We start from the raw sequence: 22,388 nt of genomic DNA, 5'->3' as shown, positions 1-22,388 counted from the left end.
GCTATGGACAGCAGTGACGGCCCCAAATCCATTGGTCGAGTCCCCATAAAGATTACGTAAGCCTCCACTGAATTCTTTCTGATCATTAACCAACAAAACCTTTCCAAACTCACTGACTCACAGCAACTCCCCGTGGGTTTCTGAGACTGTAACTGTTTACAGGAGTAGAAAGCCCAGTCTTTCTCCTGAGGCGCTGCTGTGGTTTCCAACTGCTGACTCTGTGGACACTACTCCAACCAGGGATCCTTCATTAACTGAGGATGGAGGTAATCCACCCTCAAGCAGAGTGCCTTGGAAAGTAGATTACCTCCACCCCTCTTCAGCCAGCCCAGGAAGGGCAGTCTCTCCCAGGGGCTTGTTTGGGTGTGTCCTTGGAGGCGGTCACCACCCTGGGGTGGTGCAGGGGTGGCACAGTCGTCACGCCCTATCAATCTCTCTGTGACTGCTTTGGTCAGAAGGCCCTGGACCCATCGTGTAAGCCCTTCTATCTCCCGATGTATACATCCCAATCGTGGTCCCGTTCCTACAACTGATGCTCTGACCTGCGGCCACTCATGAACCTGTGCCAGTTCCCTCTTGCCCCGCACCTTCTCTAAGCAGATGTGTGGCTATGAATCCCTGGACGCCACTTTGACCTCCTCCTGCTCATGGTCTCCCTCATTCTAATGTGTCTGTATGTTGACATTGTCCCTTTCAAGATTTAATAGATGCTCTCTTTAAAATATAATTGAAAAAAAAAAAAAGTATATTTGAAATGGGGTCTCTTTTGTACCCTAAAACGCCTCTTAAAAAGCTCCTAAAAGCCTGGGTTTGTGTTCTCTCCACATCTCTTGCTTCCCCACCATTCCACGCCCCACCCTGCGTGCTTTGGCTTCCCAAATTTCACAAGCCCAGCTGTCTGCAACCTCAGTCTCAAACAGAGCCTGCATCCCCCACGTCCATCTCAAGGCCTCCCTCCCAAGGTGCCGTGGACCCCGCAGGCCAGAAACAGACACGCTGGTTGCCAAATCTTACCTTGACCGTGTGGTCCTTCCTAAAGCAGAGAGCTCCGTTTTCCCTTCTCAAACCCCCTAACTCCAGTGTACAAAAGGAAGGCAGAAGCCTCTGAGTGGCAGTGCAACACGCACTGCCATCGACTACACTGACTCACAGCGACCCTCGAGGGCAGAAAGAACGGCCCCTGTGAGTTTCCAAGACTGTGACTGTGGGAGAAGAAAGCCCCGTCGGCCCTCCTCGGAGTGGCTGGTGGTCTCAAATGGCCAGCCTTTCAGACCACAGCCAAGCAAGTAACCACTATGCTATGAGGGCTTCCAGACGGCAACAGATGACCAAACTGTGGATCTGCTGAACGGCAGTCCAGGTCGTTCCTTCCACCAGAAATGAGGAATGGCCTACTGACAGGTGACTCCAAATGATGCTGACGACACCGGGATGTGATTTTTGGCGTAGAACTCAGAAATTGGGAAAAATCCAAGGTGCTGCTACAACAAAACCCCGCCCATTCCCACTGATCAATTATGTGACTGGGGCCCAACATCATTCGTATGGTGGGGGCAAAAACAGGACGAATAGAGGCTGACCTCCACTTCATTCTGGCAATCACGAGCCAGTCTTCACCTACAGTCTAACTAACACCCACCTCTTTGTTAATTACTTTCCAAATAGCGTGGTTGATACCCCTTTAATTAATTATATAATATTAATCTTGTGACAGTTCTTTTCCAAAGACATAATTCACAATGTGTAAATGCATCTTTGTTTTGAGGTATCACACGATAGGCAGTCAACAAGAACTGTTCACACTTAGCAATGCGAAGACAAAATTCTCAGGGAGAGGTCAACGGAAACACTAAGTCAAGGTGACACAAGACTGCTGTAAAACATCTGTTGAAGGAAAGCACATTTATAAAATGAATGGTTGTGGCTTTATTTTTTATCTTTTTTCAGGGGATAGCATGAAGCCCCACTACCACAAATTAGGCAGTTGAGTTTCCTACATTTGGAGAAATCGCAGGGGTCAGCACACACAGAGTGCAATGGGTGAGTCTCACCCTGGGAAAACCACCTTCGTGATCATGGTGTCTCCCCTGTGTGGCTTTAAATCATGCCTCTATTGAGGTTTCTGGGAATACAATAGTGATGTATCCATTTCATTTTAAAATGTCTCATAATATCCCCAGAGATGACATCTTTTGCAATTATTTTTAAGTTTATGAAAAAAAAAAATCTTTAATTAAATCTATAAATGCACCATGTGATCTTTAAAAAGAAACTATTATTACTTAATGTATTTCAGGAAGTAAGCCAGCAAAAAAAAAGGTTGAAAGCTTCTGATCTAGAATCCTGAACTGCCGGGGGCTGCTCCTGCCCCCGCCCCAGCGCACAAGCTCGGACAGACCAGCTGCCAACGCTACCTCATCGCTGATGAGCACGTGGATCCCAGTGGGTCCCTGCTTGTAGATCTGGCTGATCTGCTGAGGGGAGATGCTGAACAGCTGAGCAATTTTTTCTGTCAGCTCCACGGCCGTCAACTCTTCGAGATAGATGGCATGGTACACTGCAAAGGGGAGAGGGAAGGGATTCAGAACAGGGTCACCTGCTCATGAAGAACTGTCCGCTTCAGAAGGACCCAGAAGTCGAGGGCCTGGGCTCAAATGCTGGCTCGGCTACTTGCTAGCGATGTGATGTTGGGCAAGTCAGTGTAGCCTGCTGGAGCCTCCACTTCCTTAGCTAAAGAACGGACATTAACGTGGAGAGCAAATGTTTCGAGAATGATGAGGGCAACGAATGTACAAATGTGCTTGACACAACGGATGGATGGATGGTGATAAGGGTTGCATGAACCCCCAATAAAATGATTTTTAAAAAAGAGAAAAACTATAGAAGACTCAAGAAAAAAAAAAAGAATGGACATTAATAATGAAATCAGCTGTGGAACAGAGATATGAATTGTAAATTTAAAGCCCGTAGACGTGCTTCGACCGTGCCTGGAGTTACATCAGGAACTCAGCGGACATAAGTGATCACCATTACTTCTGGCACATGCAGAATCTGCTGCTCGATGCATTCCCACCGCACATGCCCTGGAAGACATCTCTTCACCTCTTCCTGTCTGTCCAGAACAACCTACCGAAGAAGGTACCATTTGAGTCTCCATCTTCCTGCTTTCGCTGTTGGTGCTGCTGCTCCTGCAGCTGCAAGGACTCCTGACAAACGTAAATGGTCAATCTCGGGCGAACCATGCTAAGGAGGGAAACAAAGCAGCCTGTTAGTCGAGATTGTTCGGGGTGAGCGCACCTTGGGGGCACACTTGCACATCTCCTTTATTAGCAGTGTAAAGCAGGGGCTGATAACCGCATTTGCTCACTCTTTATGAGCTCTACAACGCGGCTTGCATTTTGCCTTTCAAAGGCAAAAACGGCTCGTTCTAAGAGGAGACGTCCTATCAGCTTTGGAAGGTTTGGCTTTTCTTGACACATCAGACCTGCCAATCTGGTACTCCCGGCCCTCCTCACTGGTGTCTGCCTTCTTCCTACAGCTCAGATTTGGCTGAAGCACCTTACCTGACCTATGTGACCTTGGTGGTCACTTGAGTTTATGACCTTTAGTATAAAGGTTAGAAACACTCAAAATGTGGGAGCTACTGCCTTGTGAGTCAGGTTCAGGATAAAACACTTTGACTTTGAAACGCCAGCAGGTACCCTGGAGTATCTGTCTCTCTCATTTACTGTCTTCTAAGCAGCCTGAAAAGAGGAAGAGCCTCAAGGTGATGGACTGACACAAGGCCTGCGATCGAGAGCAACTATGTGGCAGCATCCCCTCTGCTGCAGACACCACCGTCGCTATGAGCTGGAAACCAACTTGATGTCATCTAAAGTGGACTAAACTCTCTTTTGGTTCTTCTTATCAAACCAGAAAGTCAGACCCACTGCCACTGAGTTCCTTTCAACTCACCGTGACCCTACAGGACTGCTCCTTTTTGGTTCTGAGACCGTACGTCTTTACAGGAGCACACAGCCTCATCTGTAACCAGAGGAGCAGCTGGTGGGCTTGAACTGCTTACCTTGCAACTGGCAGCATGACATTTAATGTACTATGCCACTAGGGTTTCTTTCTGTGCTCGTGTGTGTGTGCATGCGCACATGCGTATTTTAAGAATACAGTACTCCATTACCTTCCCCCACCCTCTTCTAATAGTACTGGCATAAAATTCATACAATTCAATGGTTTAAATAAAATATTAAAGAGCTTTGTTCCATTATCTCTTGAGCTGAATACTGTATTCTTTCCTACTAAATACTCTTTAGCTAATATACTAAAAAAGATCCATTCTTTTTCCCTTCCTGTCACCAACCCCAGAAATTCACCTTTCCTTAAAAATTTCCCAGATTACTGTCCTGAGTGAACTTTCAGGTGACATACACACACATACCCACTTAACGATCTGCTTCATTATTTCATCACTGATTGGTTCTGTTGCCATTGACCTAGATTTTCCCCATCAATATTAAACTGTAAATTCCAAAAGGAAAAACTACAAACTACTGGTACAATTAGCATCTGTAAACAGATAATGAAGCTAACTTCTACCAACTTTAAGAATGATCTCTTTCCCAGTAAGGACCTACTTAGGGCCTTTGCACCTGCTGTTCTTTCTGCCTAGGATGCTTTTCCCTCAAAGGACCCCGCTTCCTCACATGCTCGTAACTCAGCCTAAATACCCTCTCCTGACCGTACCCTGGTACCTACTTTGTTTTCCTTCAAAGCATTCATTGCTATCAAAATACCTCACTTGTTTTTATTTGTCTCTCTCTCCAAACAGAAAGCAAACTCCAGGGTCACCAATCCTTATGACTGGTGTCCTCAGATCCTACAGAGAGACTCACTGAGTATTTGGTGAATGAAAAATCTACCTGGGAATGGATATAAACTACCTAGCTATTATGAAGATTTCTTGGGTCAAGCGTATGTAAGATTATTTTCATCTTTGTTTATTTAGTACATCGCAGGCATTCAAAGCCATCTTTTGAGAAGTTGTATTTAGCTGCGCACACGGCATTTTGAAGACTCCCGGAATCCAAATCTATTTGCAATCCAACCTCACCGATAGCGTGACACTGATTACATACCGGCCTTTTAATGCATTGAAAAGTCTGATTCCATCTGCAGGGCCACAGATTTGGATCACATCATCTCTAGTTAGTTTCAATAAATCCGCCCCTGGAATAAATGTAACACAATGATCTCCTTGGTGCTCTTTCACAAGGACCCTTCCCGCGAGTACGTGACAGTCAGTCTTGGACCAGGCAGGCAGGCTCTCCTCCACCTGGCCCAACCTCCTCTCCGGCCTCCACTCCCACCCAATTCGCTCAGCCACTTACGTTCGTTCGGCCCCTCATCATATCGGGCCTAATGAACCAGCTCTTCTTCCTGTCCGACCCCATGACAGGCTCTTGGCCATGGCTCCTTGAGATGCGCTGCATGCATGCCACCATTCCCTGCCTCCAGACTCTCCCTCGTCCCCACCTCTGTAGGTACACTTATCTACTTACTGCATGACAACTATTCAGTCACCTGTTTCAGGGAGAGGTGTATGTTTGTCTTATTTATGTTAGTTTATTATACTACATGATGAATAGCTCTGACATGGAAATAAGCCCTATCCGTTTTTGTATAGTACCCTTCACAGAAGGTACTAAATAAATGGAAATGTGTTAGGTAAAGTATAATATTGTGGAAAGATTTCAGACCACCTTCAAATGCCCCTTGATAAAATGCTATATGAAATCTAATTTTTTAAATGTACCATGTAATAAATATTTTAAGATTAATATGAGTTTGTACTGTCTTTCTTTTTATCTATCTCACAGCACAGCTGCAGCTAGTGAGAAAGTCTGATGGGTTGTATGGAATTAATTTCAGCATAAAAATCCTTAAGATCTCACACACAGTAAGCAGTCTGTCACACAGAGACTCCCACCCACTGCCAGTGACCAGACAGTCTTTGCTTTCCCTGGGGAGGGGCTGGCGAGCTTGAACCACCACCCCTGCAGATAGCAACCCCCATGCTTAACCCATGGCACCACTAAGCATTCGACATAAAGGAGAGCCCGTGCTGGGTGGGTGGTGAAGAACAAAAGCAAATTTAACCTGAGAAGTTTGTGAAAAGCCTTGTGAAAGTAGAAAACCGGTTTCGGTGCAACCACTGCTGAGCTTCCTGAGGCGTGGTTGTCGGCAAGAGGTTCTGAAAGAGAGAAAGCATTTTTGCTGAGTAATGAAATAAATGTGCCTGTTATTTCATCAGGATATACACACAGGCTCCCACACTCAGGCCTAGTCCACTGGCAAGCGGTTTCCCCACTCATCGCTCCTTATCTCAGCAAGCATGCAACAGGCCCGCGGGGTTCCTCCTTGTTCCCCTGCGAGGCCTGCATTACTTATTTCACATCCCAACTCCTAGGGCGGTAACGGGTGCACAGTCACAGTTCAGTAAGTGCTTACGTACTGCAGGACTACCTTCCCTCATCGCTAGGAGCTGCACACTGCACAGAGTTGACATGCAACTTTCAACTTACGTCTGTAACTGGAGGGGGCGGCTCGGGCTGGTGGTTTGGTGAGCCATTACTAAAGAAATATTGAAAAAGAAAGAATGAGTCCCGCGCACCTCCTAGGGGATTGGGGAATTCATTATCTCATTCTTCATCCTCACAGTCTATTTTAAGCTAGAGATTTAAAAGACCTGAGATCTCCCATAAAACAGTCATACCCTTCGACTCAATGCTTCTACATCTGTTCATCTGACCTAGAGGCTTTACATGAGGGGGAGCAGAATTATGCCATTTGTAACATTACTTATTATTGAGGGAGCTGAAAAAAAGGAAATCTAAAATTTCAGTACGTTGGGACTCATCACACAAATTATGGCACCATAAATACATAACGGAAAATTTACTAGAGCATAAACAAAAGATATCAGGATATAAAAGCATATCAACATATTACAACCATATTAAATATATGAATATGAAGGAGCCTCAATAGTTTGTGGGAAAATGCAATTAAAAGACAATGGAATTTTCCCACAAGCTTTTAAAAGTCCTCCCCCCTTCCTCCCATACCACACAAACACATAGAAAAAAGATGGGAGAAAAAATTTATGCAATACAATGTGATCGCACCATTTAATTTTAAAAATTAATAATTATTTTCAAAGCAGCTCCAAAAAGTAGTGCTGTCCTTTTGACTGAATAGACGGCACTTAGCAGGATTTCTAAATTTCTGATTCCTGCAAATCTGTGGAAACAGAGCAGTATTGAACCCACACCAGCCTTCATTAAGTATACCACCATATGTGGCATCCATGGGATCTGGAGCTCCTGGTCTAGCAAGCAATGAAAAGGCCAATCACATGTTTTGTTAAGAAAGCTTTGATTGAAACATCCATCGTGTTTGACTCTGAAGCTTAACCAAAATACTGAAGAACAGACGGCCAAGGCCATTCAGTGTTTGGGCTTCGATGCAGCAACAGTGGCTAGCAGGGCCAGAACACAGGACCAGCTCAGCAGATGGAGAACAGCTCTGCCCAGACAGCATTACATTTCAAAGCTAAGTAAAGGTACATCCAGGCGCAGCTGGACTGACCAATAAGGGCTCTGGCTAAGGGAGCAGAGGGTGAGGCCTGAGCATCCTCCAGAGAAGTGTTCCCAGAGGACTAAGTGGTGGTGGTTGGGGGGGGGGCATGCTATTGGACTTCTACTTAGGGACAGGATACCACTCAGAGGTGGAAACCTGGTCTGAGTGGACAAGCTATAGTTTCCTGTATGGGTTTCATGGAGAGGTAGTGTCTGCAGTCATGGAGGTGCTGGGACAGGAGGCCTCGGGAAGAGTTGTGGATCCCGACAGAAGGGGTGGTAGACACTAGGATATGTTAAGTCAGGGAAGAGGGGCCTTTGGAAGTCGAGGCCAAAGAGAAGGAAGAAGTTCCCTCTCTCGTCCTGTACTGACCACGGCACAGCAGAACCATCAGTGGGATGTGCACACGTCGAAAACGAAAGGACACCTGGGTGTGGACAGATCGGGAAACCAAACACCAAAGCCTGCCCACCCTCCAGGAAGATGGACTCTAGGCGAAGTCACACATCTGTTCATAACTCTGCGATGACAGCTGGGGGGACATCTGAGTGAAGCTGGGGGGACATCTGAGTGATACTGGAAGGACCGGTCACAGTGAGCGACAGGCTTGCTCGCCACCAGCTTGCACTTAGTAGGTTCCTTCTACTTTGTGGTTGGTTCTGTGCTACATGAAGCCCATTTCTCTTTGGCATGGTTTTATGTTTGAGTTTTTCCACAGCCCTGTGACAAGAAAACACTCTCTTCTCCCCACTCTACTTCTCCTCGCCTGTCAGAGGTCTTGACGTTCTAACCTCTCTTCTGTTCATCTCTGCGCGCCCCTAAAAAGGGGGCCCAGAAAGAGCCATTGAGGCCTCCCTAATGTCTAGTTTCTGAAACACACTTCTGTTCTACATCGTCGTTAGTGGAATGGTCTTTGTAAGAAAGGGTTAGAAAAGCTGGGGATCGACAAGGCGGTCCGCTGCAAGGACAACTGCATGCAGCCCCTTGGGAACCCCGACTCAGCCACTGGACCCCGTGACAGGCTGGAGGTGACAGCAGCTCTGAGCAATGGCGTGTAGGGGCACCACATGGACAACCAGGGTGCACGTTTCACCCCCAAATGAGAGAAACCTTTGGCTTTGTATCAGGTGCAAGGGGAGCCGCTATTGCGTTGGCCTGTCCTGCAATGCAAAGAAAGCAGCGCTCTGACTTGGCAGACGCTCGGAAGGGTGAGAGACCCGAGGCGATGGCACACGAGCTGCTGGTGGGACCAGGAGGTCCTCACCCTGAAATGTGATTACCCTTCTCTGCGTTCCGGAACCCCCGTGGGCTGCTCCACTCACTGGCTTTGTTGGACTCTCTTTCCCCTGAAGGTTTAATTAAGTTTAATCCTATTTTGGCAACTGGTCTAGGTTCAGTGGAATCTTGTGCTCATTATAATAAGAAATGGCCTCTCAAAATATATATATATGTATAGTACTATATAGGTAGCACTGTTTAAGTCAGGATGCAAGGGCCAGCGCCACACCCTGGCTTCCTCCTTGAATGCCTTTGCTGGGTGGGCTGCTCCCTAGAGCTTGCTTCTTTTATGGGAGAGAAACTTAAACCTAATAATGAAGACTGTTAACGGGAGAAAACGTGACGAACTCAATCTTAAATGTTTATATATTTTCAGTTGCCAGTAAGTAAATTACATCATTCATTGGAAGGGCAAGAGAGTTGTTCCTGTAAAAAGATTTTTTCCCTTCTTTCTCTTTTTCTCCCTTGGTGAGAAAATTCAAGCTCAGTAATAAATTTAGCTTAAAGCCCTAGTTCTATCTACACCTTCCACAACTGCTATCCATCTTTACTTTCTAATTGTTGTATTTCAAGCAATACACCCATGGACTTGAAAGCCTATCTCAGGCTTCAAAATGGAATATACATTAAATGTTTGAACTGTTAAGAATCCCTTAAAAAAAAAAAACTGGAGTAGGCATGTGTACCAACTGCCAATTACCTCCGATGGTAAAGGGCATTAAGGCAAGATTAACCTATCCCACAGAGAATTCCAAAATTTCACTTTGGCCAATATCTTCAAACTTCTTCCCATAATTATCAAAGACCCATAGTAATTAGACATTACATTCTTGACAAGTAACAACAAATTTTAGTGATTGCACACTGTTTCCAATTTCCATTCCCTGCTGAAAATACACGTAGGAAACCACAAGACCAGCAGCAGTAGGAAGCAAAAGCCTAGACATTCCGTCCCTAACTAACCAAAAACTCGCCACAAATTCTATTTTCTAATTCTAACTGGAAAAAAAAAGAGAGAGAGGGCTATGTGAAACTTTTCCGGTCTCTTCTGAAAAATCACACTTTAGTTAACACAGGAATCCATCAGAGATGGGCCAAATAGAACTATTAATTTGGAAGGATGGATAATGATTTAGAAAGATCATTTGTCTGTGGAAGAGATAATGAAAAAATACGTACTTAGGACACACACAGGCCAATTTCATTTCCCAGACTTACCCTTCCCCCAGAGAAAAACTGCTATGGGAACTGTTGAAACCAGGTGATGGGGAATTGTTGACGTAGGTGATCTCAGGCCACGGGGAACACTGTAAACAAAGGACAACTTAAGAAACTGCAGCAGCACACTAGACCCGAGGGTCAACCACTCAAGCGTGGTTACTTAATAGCACATTTTTGTAGTTGCTGTTGTCCTCAGGCGTTGCTGGGTCCACTTGGACTCGCAGCGGCCCGGGACACAACACCGCCAAACACTGACAGTCGCAAAATGGCTCCACTGGAGCCCACGGTTACAGCCGCTGTGCAATCTATCTTGAGGAGGGGCTTCCTCTTTCTTGCCGACTCTCTACTTGACCAAGTACGATGCTCTTTTCCAAGGACTGGTATCTCCGTAACATGTCCAGAGTAGGTCAGAGGAAATCTTGCCGTCCTCCATCTAAGGAGCTGCATTTCCTCCAAGAGAAGCGGATTTGTTCTTCTGGAAACCCAGGGTACTTTCAGAGTTCTTCGCCTACACCATAATTCAAATGCATCAGTTCTTCTAGACTGTTCACTGTCCAGCTTTAACACACACAAGACTGTTAGAAAGATCGGGCACCTACTCTCGTGGGTGAGGATGCATCTGAGTCCCCACAGCGACGTCTTTGTTCTCTGAACGCTTTAAATAGATCTTTGCAGCAGATTTGCCCAGTGCAATGCAGAACTTGATTTCTTGTCTGCTGCTTCCGTGAGCACCTATTATGGATCCAAGCAAAATGAAACCCATTGACAACTTCAATCTTTTCTCCATTTATCATGATGCTGCCTATTGGTTCAGTTGGAGGCTTGTGGTTTTCTTTGCACGCAGTTGGAATACATACCGATGAAGGTTACAGTCTTTGTTTTTCATCAGTAAGGGCTTCCAGTTCTCTTTGCTGTCAGCAGGCAAGACGGTACCACCTTCTATCCCAGGTGGTTAAGACACCGTCCTCCCGTTCTTCAGTGTTTCGGATCATTTGTTCAGCAGACATGCGGAATTTGCTCAGCATACCATGGAAGGATACAACCTTGACACGTCTTTCCTGATTTTAAACCACTCAGTAGTCCTCTGTTCTGTTCGACTGCCTGCCTCTTGGTCCGTGGACACGCTCCGCACGAGCACTTTGACATGTTTCGGAGTTCCATTTTCTCCAGGGCTAGGTTCCCATTACTCTCAACAGTATCCGTAGTTTGTTGTGATTATACACTTCATTGCCTGTGCACGGTCAAACAGAGCACAAGCAACCAACTTTTGGATATTTTCTACTCCCCGCCAAAATCCACCTAGCATCAGTAATGATTTCCCTCATACCACGTTGTCTTCTGAATCCACCTTGAATGTCTGGCAGTTTTCTATTTAAGTACTACTGAAACCTTTTAAATAGTATCTTCAGCAAAGTTTTATGTGGATGTGATTTAAGGATGCTGTCGGATAATTTCTGTACCCTGTGTCCCTTTCTTTGGGAATGAGTACAAACTTGGATTTCATCTCGTCTGCTGGCCAGGCAGCTCTCTTCCAACTGTCTTGACATAGGCTGGGGAGTGTTTCCAGTGCGTCAACAGCACCCACTGGAATTCTGTCAATTCCTGGAATCTCATTTTTGTCTCATGTCTTCAGTGCGGCATGGACTTCTTCCTTCAATAGCACTGGTTCTTGATTACTTGCTGCCTCTTGAAGTGGCTGAATGTTGATCAATTCTTTTTGGTACGGTGGCTCTGTGTACCCACGGTCTTTTGATACTTTTTGCATCATTCAGTATTTCATCCACAGAATCCTTCAACTCGAGGCTTGAATATTCTCTTTAGCTCTTTCAGCTTGAGATGTGCTGAGCATGTTCTTCCTGTTCGGCTTTCTAACTCCAGGTCTTTTCAAAATTTCATTGTAAAGTTTTATTTTGTCTTTTCAAGTGACAAATTGAAATTTTCTGTCCAGGTCTTTGACTTCATTTGTTCCAGTCCCGTTAGCCGCTCTACGTGTAAGACCAGGTTTCAGACTCTGCTCTGATATCACGTGTGTCTTTTCTTCCTTTTTAAAGGCCTCCTGGTTTTCTCATGTACGGAGTGCGTGTCACGACCCCACAACTTGTCTGCTCTTCAGACGTCAGCGCTCAGTGCAGTAATTCTTTCTTGAGATGGTTTCTAAATTTAGGTGGAGTCTATATAATCAAAGTTGTATTTTAGCTCCCCTGGACTTGGGGTTTAATTTTCTTCAGTTCTCACCTGAGCTTACATATAAGCAATTGATATTATGCTCCTCAGTCAGTCCCGGTCTTGCTTTGACTGCCAAAATTAACTACTCCGTGTCTCTTGGCATAAGGTGCAGTCACCTTGATTCCCGTGTATTCCTATTAAGTGTTCCGAAATTCCTATGAGCATGAGACAGAGTGGTGGAAGCCCACAGTCCGGTGAAATCCACATGTATTATGCTTATGTTGTTGGGGGGGAAAAAAGCTAAAGCTATTTACAATGAAGTCACTTTGCAAAATGCTATCATGCGAACTCCAACTTCATCTCTACTGCCAAGGTCCTATTTTCAGCCTCTATTCTTCCTTTGTTCTTAATTTTCACATTCCAGTGGACAATAGTTATCAGTACATACTGATTGCATGTTTGGTCAATGTCAGACTTCAGAAGTTGGTAGCATTCTTCAGTTTCTTCGTCACGAGCTGTAGTGATTGATGGTAAATTTGAGTCATATTGTACTGACTGGACTTCCTTGCAGGCACGGGTTGTCCTACCACAGACAGCAACTGTGCTTCAAGACAGAGCTTGAAATGTTCTTTTTTGAGGTAAACTTGATGCCATTTTTCTTGAATTTGTCATTTTCAGCATAGCAAATTATACGACTGTCCAAGTTAAAATGGCCAATACAGGTCTTTGAGTTCACTAATGCCCTGGGTTTGACCTTCACGCATTTCCATTTCATTTTTGACGATTTCTAATTTTCTAAGATCCATACATTCTGTGTTCCAATTACCACCGGGTGTTTGCAGCTGACGTGTGTTTGTCCTCATTGAGTCAAATGAAGATCCCCTTTCTCTGTCATTATGTCTGACTCAACTTCCCTAACTCTATCCTGAGTACCTTCCAACCTGCAGGGCTCACTGTCCAGCACTGTCTGACCATGGTCCACTGCTATGCATCCACAAGGCTTTCAGTGGCTACTTCCTAGAAATGGGCAGCCTAGCCTGGAAACCCTGACAAAACCTCTTCACTCTGGTGACCCTGCTGGTAGGTGAAATACCAGTGGCACAGCTTACGGCGTCACAGCAACGCGCAAACTCCCACAGCATGACAAACGGAGAGAAGAGCGGTAGACATCTGTATTAGTCCATCTGAATTTATCAGCACAAGGGAATATGCTCAGAACCATTAACATTCAACCAGGCTGGAAGGAATAGATTTTTCTCTGGTGAGTAAATCCCCAAACCTCTTGCCACTGAGTCGTTTCCAACTCATCGTGACCCTATGTAGACAGGGTGTCTGAAACGTAAATCTCCACAGGAACAGACAGCCTCACCTGCCTCCCAAAGAGTGGCTGATGGTTTTGAACCACCAACCGTTTAGTTAACAATCGAATGCCTGGCCCACAGCCCCAGCTCATCTTGGATGCGTAAACGTATCACTACAGATCTTTCAATACTGGCTGAAATTAGCGCCCGAGACCCTTTACCTCGGTGAGTATAGTTGTCTCATAGGAAGGTTGATATTTCTCTTTCTCGTGAGGTGTTCGTTTTTCCATTTTCTCCCTATCAGTTTTCTGCTTTCTGTCTGCACCTTTGGGCTGAAACGAGAATAATATTTGTGTTTGAAATTCTAGAACTTACTTTGGACCCAGAACAGAGTGCTTCTCAAGAAGGTGAATGTCCACCTGTGAAGTCCAAGCCACAGCGCCAGCCGGGCCCCTTGTCTACCGAGGGAAGAGGACAAGATGGGAGGAGGGCCGGCACTACCTTGAAGACCTTGATCTGGCAGCTGGCCGAGTGCAGGTGCTCCGCATACTCCCCGTTCTCGTTCTCCTTGAAGGTGTCGATTTGGACGCGGAACGGCACGCCCTTCTCTCCCCCGTGCTTCCGCATGGTGAACTCCGTGCTAATACAGTGCACCTGAAGAGAAGACCCCACGGGGGCCAAGTCACTCACAGCAAAACCTTCAGTAGGTACACTGTTTGCTGCTGACTGGGAAGGCCTGACGGTCTGATGGAGGAAACGAGTGATTCTGAGATGCCAACAAAGGGACTGTGCAGCAGGGATGCTCCCACTGTGGGGCGCGGAGTGTGTTCGCTGCCCGGCGCAAGGAGAGGAACAGGAATGGGAAAGTAAAGGTTTCTGGGCTTTCCGGTGGGTGTTAAAAAGAGGAGGGGCCAGTCACACTAGGGAAATATGAAAATAGGAGCTCACAGGCCCTGAAGAGGGGTTGGGGGGTGGTGGGGGGAGCACTGTTTGGTTCCTGCCTAAGATCCAAGACACTGGTGAATCTTAGCAGTGCAGACTTGCCTGATCAACCACTTACTAGAGCTTAGGCAAGTTACTCAACCTCTCTAAGTCTCTACAAGCCAGAATTATTGTTGACAGTATTAGGTAAAACCACGTGTACAAAGTGCTTTCTTAACAGAATGACTGCCTCATGGTAAGCACTCAATAAACTGATAGCTATCATTATTATACACAAAAACTTCCTAAGAATCTATGCAAAGGACATAATCAGATGTGCAAATAAAAATTCAAGTATAAAAGATTTAAAGTAATCTTTCTGATTATAATTTTAAAGTGGAACAATTTAAATAGTAAATAATTGCTAGGTAAAACATTGGGTGCATCCAAAGCATGAAATTCAACTAGCCATTAGCAAGCATTTCTGGGAGACGTAAATAAATATACTAGGGTTATTAAAAGGGCAATCCGGAACTCCCCGGGGCTCTCGGCTGCATGTTGGGGCAACTGGACATGACAGACTGAAGCCCTGTGGAACGCTCACATTCAACCTGTTTTCTCCTGTGAGACGCAGCAGGACCTGAATCCCCAATACTTACCTGGATAAACACAGAGGTCCTCTTTGCAGGGTCCCATAGGAACTCCACCGTGTTCAGCTGGGTTGGGTTCGCGCGAGGGTCGATTATGCCCACGGACATTGGGATATCTGAGGAAGAAAACAATCGTCACTGAACAATGCTGAGGGCTACGACTGATTCTGACCGTCCTGGTTCCTAGCTAACCAAGATTCTTCTATCGCATCCTAAAACGTTTCTTTCTACTTTACAAAGTTTTTTAAAATAAGGCCATTTAAAAGCACTAAGTCTAAACACGAGCTTTAGTGTCAGTTATAGCTTACAAGCTGCCTCATCTGCTGTCCTACGATTAACTGTAGAAAGGGGAAGCAAGGTCCAAATAAAAACAGAAAATAAGTGGGCACAAATGTCACCGAGAAGGATGCTGACTTATGAAGGTACCAAGGAACCTGGTAGCAGGGTGGCAGTCTCATACAAGAGGGAAACACACTGATGGACTTCAGTGGACCCGTGCTCGTTTGCCACCCAGCAGGGACTGAGAGGTCACGCTCGGCGGCTCCTATCAATCGTCCAGCTGGAGCAGGGAGGCCACGCTAGCAGTACTGATGATCACGCTGTGTTCCAACTCTACTACTGATTGTCATCAATGACTTCAACAAGGAAACATTACAGGGCATGAATTTCGTTGTGTTGGATTCACCCTATGATCAATTTGCCAGATGTCTATCAGGATGGCCTATGAGAGAACCAAGAGGCCCTAGCGGCACAAGGGTTATTAAACACTTGGCTGCGAACCAACAGGTCTGTGTTTCAAACCAAGCACCCATCTCGGGAGAAAGATGTGGCAGTCTACGTGCAGAAAAATGACAGCCTTAGAAACCCCACGGGACAGTTCCACTGTCATAGAGTCTACGAATCAGAATTGATTAGACAGCAAAGGGTGTGGGAACGACAGCTCTTTAAACATTTTACTGGGACACTATGCACGTATCGTATAATCCTATCAAGGAGAGTTGTACAATCATTACTAGAGCATTTTCTTCTTTCTTGTACTCCTAGTTATTAGTGCTTCATATCCCACCCACCCCACCCCCAATCTGCCCTGCCACAGTCCCAAGACACTATTAATCCAGTTACTGCCTCCACAGATTCACCCATGCTGGATTTCATAGACCCAAAAACAAAGAAACAAAGAGGAGATTGTAATCACGGGTCTTAGGCTTTCAGTAGCACGCACATCACTTATCTGGCCCTCAGCATTAGTCAAACAAAGGATTGTGCAACACACTAAGAGAAAGCAAGCCTCTCCTCTCTCACATTCTACTCAAAATAGGATCACCCTGAGGAATGTGGTAACTGAAATTCCACTTTAATTTTGGCCTCATCCGACAAGCAGTTATTTTAAGGATGAGCCAATAGCCAAGCGGGTCCGTGCTAAGTGAGCCACTAGAGCATGCTGAATCGAGTACATCACATAAAAGCAACTCCCAGCCCACAGGTAGAGGCATCTCTCTCAACTCACCTATGTCGAGAATGCGATCTCCAGGTCGGTTCCACCTCCAGCCCTCCAGCTGCTGGTGTTCCGTGTACTGCAGCCGTCTGTCGTGGAACACAACTCGGAAAGTACTCTAAAGGGAAGCGACAAGGTGCGTGAAGTCTTAGGCTGAGGGCACACTCCGTCTCAGTCAGTGGCAGTGGGTTACTGGGATAGCGGTCAGGGTGCACATGATGAACTCAATCCACGCCCCGGAGCTGGAGCTGCAGTACAACTGTCCAATGGACCAAAGTTTATGACCTATATTTACAAGTAAAAGGCTCAGTGAGTATGCGCATGTTCATGGAAGGCTCGTGGAAGCTCCCCAGAACGTTCTGGAGTCCTCTCCCTTGTCGGCCATGATTTGCAAGGCGCTGGAGCACAAACAAAGCAGGTCTTTTCTTGGGGAATTCTGGGAATTATTTGGGAATAATAAAGGTTGGATGAGTTTCTTCTCGGTGAAGCTTTGCAGAGCCTCTACTCTGAGAAGGTATGCGGGGACAGCGAAGGAGTCCACTGCACCCACGTGGTCCACATTTACTCAAACCAGGGGCCTCCATCACTTCCATGTCCCTCAAAAATCAACAGTGTTCTTGGAACTGCAGCAAAGGGAAATCTGCTCTAATTAATTTTTCTGGTTTAAATCACAAGTCAATTTATAATTCTAATTACCCTGCAAAATTACTCTTTTTGTACAGAATAAAGGGCATTCCTCGTAATCATAAAAAGCAGCAGCAACAAAGTCAAATTATAACAGGATCCCTTGAAAATTAAACTGGTTCTATAAAGGAAAACTACCAGGAGTTGCCCACAACTGGTTTCTAGACACAATGCAAAATTACTTTTCTTAAGCCCTGCTTTATTCTAAAAAGCATACCACACACAACAAGCCCTCCTTCAGTCTATAAAACTTGCATCTTTTCAGATGTGATGTTTATATTTCACTGTTATATTTCATATAACAGTGCTGAAAACATGGCCTCCCTTGGAAGCCTTCCTGATGGTAACGAGGCATTGAGGACACTCCGAGGACCAGTTTAGAGCAGTGGTTCTCACCCTTCCTCAGGCTGCCACCCTTCACGGTTCCTCATGTGGGGTGACCTCCAACCATCACAGTATCTCGGTGCTACTTCATCACTGTCATGTTGCTTTTGCTACTGTGATGAATCGTCATGTACATATCTGATAGGCAGGATGTATTTTCATGGTTACAAACTGAACATCATCCAAGCATAGTGATGAATCACAAAAACAATATGTAATTATATACTGTGATCTATTTATTTCTAATGACAAATCAATGAAATGTTGTCTTGAAGCATGGTGTAGCATGGGTAACAGTCTGCACGCTGGGCACTCGTATGTGGGCGTGTGTGCATGTGGGCAGAACCGCCTGGAGACGGATAGAGGAGCGGTGTCTCGGTTCCTAAGACCATGGGAAATGTGTGTTTCCTGATGGTCTTAGGCAACTCCTGTGAAAGGGTCGTTTGACCCCCAAAGGGGTCGTGACCTACAGGTTGAGAACCACTGAACAAGATGAAAAAGAGCTGCTACTCATTAACAATCTGCTGCTTTCCCTGCGATAGGCCACGAATCCAGAGTGTGAAAGTCTCCAAATCGGAACTCTAGTGAGCCAGAAGACCCTCAGACATGGAATGTAATATTCTCTTGGTGCAGATCTGAAAAGCCTGGTCCCCAAGGGAATGAACTGAGCAGTTTGAGGGGCCGCCAGCAAATTGTGGACAGTAAGAGATTCCAATCAAGTCCTCTTCGGAAACAAAAGAATATTAGCCAAGCTATCCCAAAAGAGTCAATAAAGGGCTAATCTGCAGAGGAGTGGCTCTTTTATATTCTTTTACCTTCACCAACTTGCCATTGATTTCTGGAAGTTCTCCAAGCTTCCTATTGTCGAGCATTCGAATTTCATATGACTGTCCTAGAAGAGAAGATCGTTACACATTATCATCATCATCACAACTGAACTTGGTGAGACTCACCAAGGATACAACTGTCTGAATATACAAGAGATAGGATTTATTAGTATTAGTAATAACTATAAGCCTATAAACTAGGCACTGTGCTAAATGTTTTCATATATCATCCAAGTGTTATCAATTCCATTTTTACAAAGAAACTGAAATACAAAGGGTCGTATAGCACTTCTCAAACAGTAGGGGTGTCCTGGGAACATGGATTCGAAATAGGGAGACAGTAACTTAAAAAAGAAGACAGTGAAACATAATGAAAATGACACAGGAACTCAGATCTGCGAGTACGGCTTTGTAGAGAGAGCACAGTGGAGAGAGGAGTGCACAGACAGAGCTGAGCGTCCCTGGAAGCACGCCTGAGCCCAGCCGGCAGCGCTCACCGCTCACCTTGGTTGAGGTACGTCAGGGTTTCATCGTGGAGCTTCACTGCTGGGGAGGTGGCAGCACACAGCACATATTGAAAAGGCAGGATTTTGTTCTCGTTATCAGGCGGCAAACTGGACTCTTCTTGTTTAAAAATGGGCAATGCAAGGACATCACTGAAATCAAACAAGCGACTGTATTTACAGCTGGTAAGGGCGCGAGAGCAGGTGGAAGCAATTTGCTGGGAAGTGCCATGATGCTCACTCACGTGGTGGTGACCCTCCCCAACCACACAATTATTCTCGTTGCTCAAATGTACAAATGTGCTTGTCACAATGGATGGATGGATGGTGATAAGAGTTGTGCGAGCCTCCAATAAAATGGTTTAAAAAATTATTTTCGTTGCTACTCCATAACTGTCATTTTGCTACTGTTATGATTCAGGCAACCCCTGGGAAAGGGTCATTCAACCCCCAAGGGGTCAGGACCCACAGGTTGAGAACTGCTAACCTAGACCATTCAGTTCAGATTACCTGCTATGATGTGTCCCCCGGCCACACCAATGTGGGAGGTGGCACTTTGTCACTGTGAAGAGAATCTTCCCAGGAATCAGAAGCAGGGGTTCTTCCTGGGAAGCTCTTCCTCGTGAAGAGCTGCTTAGCATTAAGGCCCCCTGAGGTATGCATGAACCTTCTATGCTTACGTGACATTTCTTCATGTTGCCCTTCTAGCCATAATCCCTTTTGTGATATGCTGTAAATTCTAGCCTCCATGCCTGTGGTTACAATCCCATTTTGGAGGGAGTTGTCTCTCTGGCTGTCGAATGCCAGGATTAAGGCCAGGTGTATTCTGAGTCACCACCCTTTGTTTCATTGAGGCTAGGGTCGCTGAATGAGAAAAAACACCTCCATCAAAGCCATGCCTCAGTGTCTCAGAGCCACCTCAGCAGCACACAGGTCTCCCGGGACCATCAAGGAAGAACCCCACGCATTTCTGAGACCCCTGCCTGAAATCGCGGAGGCTGAGCCCAGAGGCACCAGAGATCTTGCGGACAGCACAGGAGCCACGCTGAGACAGACTGTCAGACAGTGAGGGGGAGCGGCAGGCAGGCTTCCTCCACCGTGTGTATCCACCAATCGCTGTATCCTTACTATCTACTGATCCTGACTTGTGGTGACCTGTTCACTCCCCTACTACATCCCCACAACTGAGGGTTGTGTGGCCACCGGGATGAAAAGCGGAGTGTAGTGGGAGCAGCAGTGGGTGGTGGCAGACGGAAAGATGGGAGCGGGAGGGCATGTGTGACCTCTGCCTCTTGGCGACAGGCCTTGGGCTGGTGCACAGATGGATTCCCCTCCCCCACCGAGGCCAGGGCCAGCTGTGGTGAGAGGTCAGCCTGAATGGTCTCTACTGGTCCATAACCATGGTTTAACCATTTCCCTTCAGGCCCACCAGGTAAGGCTGCGATGCCCCTCTTTTAGAAGGGGATGAGGAGGGAGAGAGGAAGGGCTGACGAGCTCTATGGTAAGTGTAAGAGGAAAGTAGGCAGGTGTCTGCAGCATCAAAGGAAGCTAGAAACTATCTAAGTCCAAGGCAGGCTGTCACAGCTTTCTCTCACAGAGGGGCTGGTGGGTTTGAACCACTGACCTTCCAGTTAGCAGCCAAATGCCTTAAACACTGCACCAAAGACTCCACTAAAAAGCACTGTGTTTAAAAAAAACAAACAACCACACCAGAAAAAAACCCAACAACAACGGTGAAGCAAGAGGGTAGATTCCAAAAGTCACTATTGAGTTCTTCAGGAAAAATAAGGCAGACAGGGTTATGCTCAATCGTACCACAGGGTCACTATGAGGCAGGACCAACTCAAGGTCGCCTTACAAGGAAAAGGACACAGCAGCACACACCGACACTCAGAATACAAGTTCAGACAATAAAGCCTTGGATCCAATTACGAAGAAAACATACAGATTTTCACTCCTCAGGCAAAGACAGAGTCATAAACTTAAAAACTAATTAAAAAGAAAATTTTAAAGAAACAGAAATGTTTGAACACTATGACTAGGTCCAAAGAATAAGCAACCAGAAGCAATATATAAGTGCAATAATAAATTTTCTTAAAGCATGAGAGCATAAGAGAAAAATAAGCGTCAATAATAATCAATCAAGCCTCATTAAGAAAATTATACCCCACAGTCATCAAGTAGATTCCAACTCATACTATTTGAACGCATTACCAAAGAGTTCGTGCCAACCCATTATCAACTCATCGGCACAGTAGAACTGCCCCGTGGGCTTCCGGGGCTCATCTTCCTCCCACCAAGTAGCCTGTCGGTGCCAACTCCTAACCCTGTGGCTAGTTAGCAGCCCAACATGTAGCCCACTCTGCCACTAGGGCTCCCTACCTTCCGATTCATAGAGACCCTTCTATAGGTTTCCAAGACAGCCACCTCTAACTCTTTCGGAGCAGCGGTGGGTTTGAACCACCGACTTTGTGGGTAGCAGTCCAATACTTACTGGACAGCGCCACCACAGCTCCCCAAAGGGACAACAAGACCCCTCTATTCCTCCATCGTCTCAATCCTGGGGCTTGGACATTTTTTTGAACCGGGGCTTCAAACAGGTTCATTCCAGTTCCAGCCCTGCTGAGAATTTGCCTTTCCAACCCAGATACATGGAACCAGAATCTACACCTGGGCAGATCTATTACAAACACCTGGGCATCTTGTTAAGCTCTTGATTCTGACTCAGTATACCTGGGTTGGAAAAGCACATTCTCGGCAGGGGGTGGGCCTTAATGACCACACTGGAAGTGCTGGTTGGAAAGCCATTCTGCACTAGGCTCCAGTACACGCACGTCTGTGGCGACAACACCAAACAAAACAAGAGTCACGAAACAACGCTTATTTTCACTGCATGAAGTAATCATTCTCCATTTGGTTTCATTTTAAAAATTTGACCACATCCTGCAGTTTGAAAAACGTTAGTCTCTCTTGTCCCTTAAACTCTGTACTGAATTAAATAAAGTTTCTTTACAAGGCCTTCATCAGTATTAAAACAAAAAACAGCAACATAGTAAAAGTATTCCGGATTGGACTATAACTCAGCAACTCAGAACAGGGATATATTTATTATAATTGAACAAATACAGGATCATGCACACACAGTACTCGGTAAAACACCAAGATGCCCACCCCAAGCTAGAAGACCATTCTTTCTGCCTCCGACTCATCCTTACTCGATACCCTTCCTGAAACTTACTGCCAGAGTCAGTGCCAGCTCAAAGCGACCCTATAGGACAGGACAGACCTGCCCCTGTGGGTTTCTGAGACGGTAACTCTTTACAGGA

At 45.8% G+C, this 22,388-nt stretch overlaps 1 protein-coding gene and 1 pseudogene across 1 annotated transcript in view; both read right to left on the bottom strand.

The window, feature by feature from the left end:
• TFCP2 (transcription factor CP2) overlaps positions 1–22,388 on the bottom strand; it is a 55,850-nt gene that overhangs the window by 1,124 nt on the left and 32,338 nt on the right. Inside the window, exons 3-14 of the mRNA XM_004711376.2 lie at positions 19,064–19,215; positions 18,548–18,624; positions 16,677–16,782; positions 15,179–15,285; positions 14,100–14,252; positions 13,820–13,930; positions 10,129–10,217; positions 6,576–6,624; positions 6,151–6,244; positions 5,130–5,220; positions 3,131–3,243; positions 2,415–2,557 (exon numbers count right to left, since the gene is read on the bottom strand). Of these exons, the coding sequence (XP_004711433.1) occupies positions 2,415–2,557; positions 3,131–3,243; positions 5,130–5,220; positions 6,151–6,244; positions 6,576–6,624; positions 10,129–10,217; positions 13,820–13,930; positions 14,100–14,252; positions 15,179–15,285; positions 16,677–16,782; positions 18,548–18,624; positions 19,064–19,215 (1,285 nt within the window). The remainder of the gene's footprint in view (positions 1–2,414; positions 2,558–3,130; positions 3,244–5,129; positions 5,221–6,150; positions 6,245–6,575; positions 6,625–10,128; positions 10,218–13,819; positions 13,931–14,099; positions 14,253–15,178; positions 15,286–16,676; positions 16,783–18,547; positions 18,625–19,063; positions 19,216–22,388) is intronic.
• LOC115868566 lies at positions 1,945–2,099 on the bottom strand (annotated as a pseudogene).

This window comes from Echinops telfairi, unplaced genomic scaffold, assembly GCF_000313985.2.
Source record: "Echinops telfairi isolate 266 unplaced genomic scaffold, ASM31398v2 ScPeMD7_12;HRSCAF=54, whole genome shotgun sequence".
In the NCBI taxonomy this organism is placed as follows: domain Eukaryota; kingdom Metazoa; phylum Chordata; class Mammalia; order Afrosoricida; family Tenrecidae; genus Echinops; species Echinops telfairi.
This window is presented reverse-complemented; position numbering and strand designations above follow the sequence as displayed.